General features: G+C 33.0%; 1 protein-coding gene across 5 annotated transcripts; it reads left to right on the forward strand.

The window, feature by feature from the left end:
- The first annotated feature begins 528 nt into the window (after positions 1-528).
- On the forward strand, positions 529-9,723 carry LOC110454245. Of its 5 annotated transcripts, none has more exons than XM_021503661.1 (4): positions 529-801; positions 6,975-7,050; positions 7,560-7,797; positions 8,437-9,723. In XM_021503661.1, the coding sequence occupies exons 1-4, from the start codon at positions 769-771 to the stop codon at positions 8,690-8,692; spliced, it is 603 nt and encodes a 200-aa protein (XP_021359336.1). In that variant the 5' UTR covers positions 529-768; the 3' UTR covers positions 8,693-9,723. The 5 variants fall into 5 exon arrangements, with proteins under 5 accessions (XP_021359336.1, XP_021359340.1, XP_021359338.1 ...); XM_021503665.1 differs by having other exon boundaries at positions 530-801; positions 6,960-7,050; XM_021503663.1 differs by lacking the exon at positions 529-801 and adding an exon at positions 901-1,125.
- Positions 9,724-10,519: the final 796 nt, after the last annotated feature.

Here is a 10,519-nt window from a genome sequence, read left to right on the forward strand (position 1 = left end):
ATATAATTTAAAGTGTATTTAGTTAGATTTTACTAAGATATGAGTCATTAATATATTGATTATTTATTATTTTATCTGTGTGTTTTGTACGGTAACCCATTTAATATGTCTACATGAGACCACATAATTGATCCAACATATTTTTGCTTGATAGACTACCTAATATCAAACAGTTGATATCAGTAGTTTCAGCAATGAAAAATCTATGTTGAAGTATATTATAATACGCATTGATATAAAACACATCTTCATGTACTAGTATATATATATGTTTATCTCAAACATCACAGCACGTATTTAATTAGGTACTCAGGTACATTTAACAGGTTATCTACAAATATATACAATATCGTATCAGTTTGTTTCAATAATTGTGATATAAAATTCGATATTGGTGTTTGAGTCTACCAGTGTGTGAATGTCAGCACCAAGCCTACAGCAATACACAAGGCGTTATCGTTTACATTCTGTCTCGTGCATATCATTCCTATATACACATATAACCGATAGTATCTGATAGAAACTTAAGACGTACTACTCGCCGGTCTACCTATCAGATCCTTTTTAAAATATTGAAAATTAATAATACGTTAATTGGTGCGTGGAGCTCCAGTGTAAATATCTATTGTAATTAACATCAAAATGTGGTATTTAAAGTTCGTTTTGTTCCAGCTAACATTCTGTGGATAATATCATACATGTAAATACAATTCATACATAAACATGTATTGAATTGAAGGGCGGAATCTCCTAAACAGTCTCAAGACCATGGCCAAAGTCAACAAACTAGGATTGGACGATGTAAGTAATGAATATATTTACATTTGGTTTAAGTGTAAGGCCATTTAAAATCTAGATATTCGATATAGATCATTATTCTAATCTATGTGTTTTAAATGCATGTGTTTGGCGCTATAGGTCGTTGCTAAATCGGTTTTGGTTTCATTTACGTATCGATAGGCCTGACTATCAATTATCACAATCTAAACTTAAACCTTGATTGACATCAATGTCGATTGATATTGATCCGGTGGAGTTATTGATTAGTAGATGTTTCCAACACTCTCAGTACACAATAGAATGGTCGGGGGGTACTTAAACGTACCTTTACGTGTATAGGACTAGGTAAGTACGCTAGTATATCAGAACTACAATACAGGTGCGATACAGAAGGTAGGCAAGTTCAGATGGGAAAAGCAGCGTTCTAATTTATAGCCAGTGAGTACACTTATACCATTTTCGTTGCTCAGATTTTTAAGTCACCTTTATAGTTTATAGCTCTTTGCTGCATATTTGTTTGTTTTATTTTTTAGTTACAGCTTAGTTTTGTGACGACAGAATTGAATTAAATTGACTTTACATGTTAAGTTGCACATGTATATAATATATATATATATATAAACATATAAATAACAATCCATATATAAGTATGCATCTAATATATTGCACAGTAATTACGATGAAGATGTAAGTAAGATATTATATACATGTATTGATTGATATGATTTGTTTATAACAACGCTTACATCATGCAGCTAAGATAAAAAAAAATACCTCTTATTTCATACTGCTAGGAAAGTTACAATACATGTCAATTTCAGTAATACAGATATGAATTCGTTACACATCGTTACATATCATTATAAGTGTGCAGTATAACCGTAAACTAACAGACAGTTTAATGGTTCTGTGAGCTCTTTTTGGAGCGCTATGAAATATTATATCAACAAAAATCCATTTAAGATAATAGCAGGCCCTTTAAAAATCCATTTAACCTTTGATGTAAATCACTATATAACTAGTGCATAAAACCTATTGAAAAAAAACATCATTATATCTTTTTATACAACTTATTAAGTAGCATGGTATGGTGAGCTTAGTGCATAACTCTCTGTAGTTTTGTTTTTTATGATAAGAAATAGAAGCATTATTCGACTGCATTCAATGGAAATATGTGTTCCTTAGTATTATCCAACTATGTCCATGGTCGACTTATATAAAGGGCTTTGTATATAAATTCGAACCCAAGGAACTTTTTGATACATTCTCTTTAGTATAATTATATAGCTTATATGTATTTCAAACTAACTGAATCAGATAAAAAAAAAAGATAGGTGACACCTCAATTTTACCTGACATTGTACGTGTAAGTGCGTGCACTATGATCGACTTCCAATACCATATTTGCATTTTATGGACATTTAATGAAGTCAGTGCCGAACTTTATTGCATATATAATTGTAATGTTTTGTTAAATATACGAAACGTGTTGTTACCTGCCAACCATACGGTTAAATTATTCTAAATTAATTCATAAATGTTTATAGAAAAAAATTGTGAAACATTATTTAAATACCTACCTAATGTCACATTGCCAATTGTGTTCTTCTACTTGATTATAGAGTGTTTAAAAATGATTGTTTTGTTAAAAAATACGAAGTTATACAGACATTTTTTTTTAAATATGTGAGTTACCGCTTATATCTATTTTAACCCAGTCAATGGAATACAATCATTCCCCCATTAATTGTATATAATGTCGGATTTTATAACCGTTCAGTCTGTTTTGACAATAAAATAATAATAATAACTTCAAGCGTATACAACATGACACAAGGTGGTTCTTTGGGGGTGTATTGTACTATTTGGCACGTTGACCTGTACTGTCTGTCCGACCGTATGACGTTGCATTACGATATACAAGAGGCGATAATATCTAGCTGGAATTGATATCACGGTGACACATTTTGGCCTGCCATGTCACAAAAACGATTTGTCATTCATTGAGATCGTGAAGTCATATTCCGTCTTTGCGTATTGCAGAGTTATCTTCTCTTGGGGGCAGGTATTGATTGTTACGTCACTTGTTTGTGAGAGTAACATCATCAATTTTTGAGAAAACAACGTAATTTTCTCACACAAACCAATGACGTAACAATCAATACCTGCTCCCAAGAGAAGATAACTCTGCAATACGCAAAGACGGAATAACACCTGCTGCAACTGTGCAGTGGCTACCGTTCATTTTACGTTACATTAATGATAGGAAACAATCTATCATAAACAACATACAAGATATTTTCTATATAAAGTACCCAAATTAACATTCTGTGTATTAATTTATTTATGAAAGTCATATGGAATTGAATATTGCTTGAGATCATGTGTTGTTATTTACACAGGCATATCAATTATAAAAAGTAGTTAAATATCTATCAGTAGAGATACAACTTGATCGTTTTTTGTCTTTCTTGCAAGCTGTCAGTAAATCATATATGTAATGTCATGACATGTTATTGGTGTTACATAATGGTAATTGTGACACAAGTAACAAAAACAAGACCGATAATGCACTCTATGTAAAAATGAGATAGGCGACGAATTTCATTATTTATTCAAATGTACAAATTTAATAATTGTAGAGCTTAGAGAAAAATATAATCCTCTGTATTATAGAAAAAAAATCCGTCTCAAATTAAAATGAGTGGTCTGTTGTCATTTTGTAACACGTCAGTATTAAATGGAATTTGTCTTTTGTTGGAAAAAAATAGCAAACTGCTGTAATATGTATCATGATTACTGTTTTGTGAACTTGCCATCCATTTTGTCATTACATGTGTATTATTATACTCTGATACCTCATGTTGTACGTTTTAATATATCTGAGGAAAAACAATAAACTTGTAAAAACTTTTAAACTTGTAAAGTAACATATCCAAAATTAATTTCATAATGTAATTGTATATTAGCCTTAAGTAAAACATACAATGAATACTTTTTCAGCAGGTTTTAATGAAACTTGTATGATCGTTATCATCTAGTTCATGTCTATGTTATATTATATGTTGTCAACCCTCAAAAACCCATTGTCACCCTCGGCGAATGGTTTTCTCGGGTTGACAATATTCACTGTCACCTGCTAATGAATGTCATATTTATATAATGCATCATTAGCATTGAATATTTGTTGTAATTTATTTTAACTATTAACAAATAATATTGCTTCAAATTGATATTATCAAATCTGTTTCATTTGTCAGCTAGTTTTTAATAATATGTATGTAATAAAGTTTGTATAACGTACCACAAAGTGTGAATGAATTAACCCATAGTTACTATATAGGCAATGCAATACAGATGAGGGTATTAACTATAGTTATTATATAGGCAATGTAATACAGATGAGGGTATTACCCATAGTTACTATATAGGCAATATAATACAGATGAGGAAATTACCCATAGTTTCTATAAAGACAATATAATTCAGATTAGGGTATTACCCATAGTTACTATATAGGCAATAAAATACAGATGAGGAAATTACCCATAGTTACTATAAAGACAATATAATACATATTAGGGTATTACCCATAGTTACTATATAGGCAATATAATACAGATGAGTGTATTACCCATAGTTACTATATATATATATAGGCAATGTAATACAGATTAGGGTATTACCCATAGTTACTATATAGGCAATGTAATACAGAGGAGGGTATTACCCATAGTTACTATATATATATATAGGCAATGTAACACAGATGAGGGTATTACCCATAGTTACTATATAGGCAATATAATACAGATGAGAGTATTACCCATAGTTACTATATAGGCAATGTAATACAGATGAGGGTATTACCCATAGTTATTATATAGGCAATGTAATACAGATGAGGGTATTACCCATAGTTACTATATAGGCAATGCAACACAGATGAGAGTATTACCCATAGTTACTATATAGGTAATATAACACAGATGAGGGTATATAACTATTTTACATGTTCAAAGATACAAGCATTACAAACATATGTGTAAGCCTTTTCTGAATTACATGTGTATAAAGAAAAATGATAAACTTAATTATTTATATTTATTTAAACTATACACTGGATATGCACTGTTGATTTGAATGCTTACATAGGTCAAAGCATAAGTAAAATACACGTTTGTTTAGCAGTTATACTCGAGTCGTGCATGGCTACAGCACGTTGTACATGTACTGCTATGTAAGTTTGGTTTGTTTGATTTAATTTGGTCATTTAAGGACGTGCCTCCATGTAAGGAATACTGGTATTGTCTGTACCTTTAATGGCTATTAGTAATATATAATAATATGTGTATGTGTTCTTTAAATCGGAATACATAAATATCACAAGTTACACCTGATATATATGAAGATATTGTATAAACACCATTTCAAATTACTACTCCTCAAAATTAGGGGTTAGTAAATTGTTTATCGATAGACGTACGATACAATCATGCACCTCATATACTAGTGTGTGTATATATATACACTACGCCAACATGTTAGAATGTACAAATTAAACATCATTTAAACGCAGTACGGAAAAACAACACAGGTAATGAACAATATATGCATTGTGTTGTAAGGACAATTTATGAATGGACAACGATGGCATTGTCGAAAGAAGTGTATTTGTTTTTCTTTATATAGATCTGGGTGATAATTAGACTTCGGTATCATTGTTGACCGGATACACACTGATTAAGAAAAACAAACAAAATGGTGCTAGCTATCATACTGTACAGCGTAAAATTGTATCATCCGTTTTTGTACTCGCTCGTTTTGTCCTTGAACGTGAGAAAAAAATCTACATTAACAAATATAATTACGATTGTATGACAACAGGTGTGAGAATTTAGCACAAATTTGCGTTTTGAACGGTATTGGTATCAAATGTAACTGTTGGTATCCAACGTGCTGTCTAGTGTTGTTATCAAGTGTAACTGTTGGTATACAGCGTACTGACTAGTGTTGGTATCAAGTGTAACTGTTGGTATCCAACGTGCTGTCTAGTGTTGGTATCAAGTGTAACTGTTGGTATCCAATGTGCTGTCTAGTGTTAGTATCAAGTGTAACTGTTGGTATACAGCGTACTGACTTGTGTTGGTAATTAAGTGCACCGACTAAAAGTGGTATCCAGCATATTGGCTGGCCTAGGTATCACAATAATTTCAAATTTCAATCAGTTAAAGGGATTGAACATTTACATCAGTTTTTTTCCAAATTCTAGAACAATGGTCTTAAACAAACTGAAAGCAAAATTGATAAGTAATTTCCAACTCAATCAGTTGATGAATAACAGGAGCAAGACAGTAGTATAGCATATGTACGAATTATATAAACAAATAACTTGGTGAGAATACTTTACTCTTTTATTGTTGATATTGATTACAGATAAGAGAGGCTATTTTAAAGTAGTTTTTCGTGTCCAGTTTCATTGGTGCAGAAGTAACGAGTCTGTTCAGTTGAAATGAAACATCGAAGTCGCTTTGGTTTACAATACAAAGCTGTAGTGATTTTTTCGTCAGATAGTATAATCGAAGTAAAATCAAGAATTCTATAATAGCTCTACCTAGTTTGATTCATACTATCGACAGATGGACATTAGCCACACACGTGATTGAACCTAAAACATGGTCATTGATACAGTACTTCAAAAATAAATTAAAATTAACCTTTTACAATTCAACCACAATGCGAGAGACCATTAAGGTAGAAGTCCAAGCTTATCTAAACTACTGTAGTAACATAAAATCCCTTTATAGCATGAATTTTTAAAATTAGAAGAAGACAGGTTAAAGAAAAAATTAATTGTGAATACCCCCATATTTATAGATTGTATCTTCAAACCATAACTTCTGTTTTAACTTCAAAATATAACAATGCTTCATTTCTAGTGATTGTTAACGTAAACATGATAGTGATTGTAGCTATAACGTTTTCAAGGAAATTTCTACCTGTAAGTGTCGACGTCTGTGATATCTAATTTCAATAAGAAAGCACTGAACACATTTTTGTCAACGTCAAAGCATTCATGAACGTTTGTGATCCCGTAACAATCAATCCCTTCATACTGTATTTAGTTTTACGCTTTTCATTTCATGAAGTTACATGTACAGGTCATTTTTGTAAATCAGTTGTTTTTCCTCTAGGAGATGGCGACGCCCATATTCCCACTGCTGCCCATCCCCTGCAGTCATCTGAGATCATCTAACAGAAAGCGTGCAGGTATGTAAATACTAACTCCTTTTTTCCTTGTCCAGCCTTTTTAAACATATTTCAACCATCACTACTGTCAAAGTAGTCTTTTTCACGATTTATGGTATTTTTGGGGTTCTTCAATAATTTGCGACGGAGAAATCCATGTTTTGCGATGAGGATATCCTCGTTCCCAACGAACTAGCTCAGTGTTGTTGAAATGCAATTGCTGAAATTTTACGCAATGCTACAATAATCAGTATTTGTGCATTTTTCCCAACGTAGTGTACATGAGTTTTTTTAAGAGAAAATCGAAATGCTATTGGAATGCCAAAATACTCATGAAAATGAATATGTTTTAGTGAAGTTAACGAAATCAAAATCATTTGAAGCATATAAGTTTACGATTATCTAATTATTGAGTGTTTTCTGCGGGATGCATTTACACCGCATCATTTTACCGGATGGAAATTAAGTTATTTTGTTTCAATAATTTGGCAAATAAACAAATGTTTACTCATCAACAAAACTATTTTCAGAAACAGCCCGTATAAGGGAAAAGTGGTTTAACAGAAAAGATTGTGATGTATTTGGGGAACACAGTGACAACATCTTTCGGACAAAGCTATTGCCACCTTCGTTAATAAGGCGACAACTCACGAACAACAGAAATGTCCGGAGTGCAACCTCAATCGAATGGGTTAGGAAAGACAAACCGGAAGTTGCAAGGTGGAAAAAAGATTTTGAGGAGAAGTTTAAGAACCAAGTGTCAAAAAAGTAAGTAGCTGTTAACTTAATATTCATTATTTGGGATGATGCTAAACCACACCGAAATGTGATGTTACGATAACCAACTGGTATTTATTTACCAGTGCCGAACGATTCATTACTTGTACTTTTGTTTGATGTTTGAATTACATATTGCATGTTCTGTCTGGAAAGTAGATAACTGAAACCAATTCAACATTATTATGTTTGCAATGTAATTTGTATATGTCGGCTTTCTACTAGCTGTTACGTTATCGTGAGGGATATCTAAACATCGTATTTTGGTGTGGTTTACCTCACCTCCAATGAAAAGATGGTCTTAGGTAAAAAGTTATCGAGACGTCAAAATGAAAACAGCTAGGCTAGTAATATAAATCACTCTTTTGCGTTGAAACTATTCTATTGAGAAGAAAATGAATATAAGGTAGGTCATATGCGTTAAGGTAATAGAACACCTCGATCTTTGGTTTCCCCATTTCGAGAGTCGTGTATTATTGATTATGGTATGACACCATCCAAGTCAACAAGATTTATTAATATAAGTTAATATAACTTGTTTCATAACTGTAGTTGTAACTTAAATAAAGATTAAATCTAATCATTCATCCGTAATAAACTTCATTATGATGCAGATATTTTATTTTACAGGGCTACCACGAAGAGATTAAATTATGCACGTGTTTTATATCCAACCACGCCTCCACAGTTAAAGCCAGTAACTGACCAGAACGAATCGAACGTCACGCTGTTTTACACGACCAACACGCGGGCGCCTCCAAGGGGAATCTCGGAGATGAGAGGACGGTACATAGTAGCACCAGGTTGGTGTTCGGAACACGTTTCTTGGCAGAGCTCCAAAAATGACAAGACACTTTTAGAGATGCACCGCCATAGTTTGTTTTGACACCAGGGGCCTGTTCGTTTTTTAAATGTAACAATTTCGGGTATAAGTCATGGCGGACCTGCAAATGTTTATGCAGGCTTTTAAAGGCTTTGTCAATGCTCGCCTAAAAGCAGCATCAAATTACTAGGCCCGACCTTATTTAATAAACGAACAACTGTGGTCTGACCGGTTCAACCATTTATATAACATATCGGTTATGTCCACACGTGTTAGACACAAGTGCAATAACGGACGTTATGTTTATGTTCGGTCATACTGGATTATGAAAGTTCAAACCGAAACGGATACAAACAGTTTTGTCCTATAGATAAATTATTTTCTACCAGAAGCAGTCATTAAGAAAACGTCTCATTATTTTGAAACAATTCAAGCAGCTTTTTGAGATAGTGTTGTGTATTTGCAGTGGCTAGTCACCTAATGCTGTCATTTCTTAATAATCTGCGGCGTTTAACTTATCATTGTACTTCTATGGTGATTCCGTTTTCAGGACTCGCCTTTGTGGATTTTTTATAACATCTGCATGCTTCGAGAATAACCACCACATTAGTGATTTTGTGTATTTGTCACTATTTCACACAGCTACAGTGATGTTCACAGTACTATTATATTGGCACAGGAAAATCAATTGAAACTAAACGGGCAATTTGAATGTTTTCCGTAGAGATGTTGGTATTGTCCCGTTTACTATGAAGAGACTTCGAAGTGAAATTTGTCTGAATTGCAATTCATCTAGTCTTGCATTTATACTACACAATATCATACAAACAGATGTTGGTCAGCTTGTTGTACTTGATTAAATATGTTAAATTATTTTTGACTTGGTATCTCTTCACATTCTTGTCATATCTCAATCAAAACGATAAATCTGTTAGTACGGTGATCATCCTCAGAAATCCATATAGGTTACACTCAGTTACCTTATCTGCATTCCTGGAATATGGCATGGCAAAATCGTAACTATTTGATTGGTTTCAGGTTTAAAATACTGACCAATTGCTCGGCTAATACCTGTCCTTGGAAGATTTCACAGGACCGACATAAAAGCTGTTCAATTTTACCGTAACGCTGTCGCATGATTTATTTGACCTACATCAAAGTATCAAAATAGTCCTTGGGTATCATCCACAAGGTGGTGCGTAAAAAGCATTCAATTTCATGAGAGGTGCAGAGAACATATAAGGGCGTAACCCATGGAATGTCGTGAACAGAAATACAAAGAACAGCATCGACGACAGTAAAGTAAAACCAGAAAAAAAACATCTGTCGTTTTGACATTCTGTGAATCCTACGAAATAGTACAATTATCAAGTGGTATATTTTAATCCAATGCAATCTTGCATAACAGAAATAGTGGATTTTTGCTGATGAAACGAAACAAGGGACCCAATGGGCCTGAATCGCTCACCTGGTATTAATCTCACACTTGTAATCTTAAAAGTGGACTAAAATACAACTACAGGCAGAATATTGATCAGTTTTGATTCATAAGAACCAATTAAAAGATTTAAACATATGACGCCCGTGACCTTGAATGTCGAACAAGGACATTAGGTTGAACAGAGTTTATAGTCTTCCTTCCCAGCATGCTTCTAGCAAAATACCATTACCCTGGAACTTTTGGTTATACAGAATAAATTATTTAAAGATTTTAACATATATTGACTGCTGTGACCTTGAATATGGGCATGTTCATTCATTTGAACAAACTTCATCCCAGCATATTAAAGGCCAAGTATCATCACCCTTGGCCTTTTGATTATTAAGAAGTCATTCAAAGGTTTTAAACATAGTTGACCCATGTGACCTTGAATATATGTCAAGGTCATT

Source organism: Mizuhopecten yessoensis, unplaced genomic scaffold, assembly GCF_002113885.1.
Source record: "Mizuhopecten yessoensis strain PY_sf001 unplaced genomic scaffold, ASM211388v2 scaffold7725, whole genome shotgun sequence".
In the NCBI taxonomy this organism is placed as follows: Eukaryota; Metazoa; Mollusca; class Bivalvia; order Pectinida; family Pectinidae; genus Mizuhopecten; species Mizuhopecten yessoensis.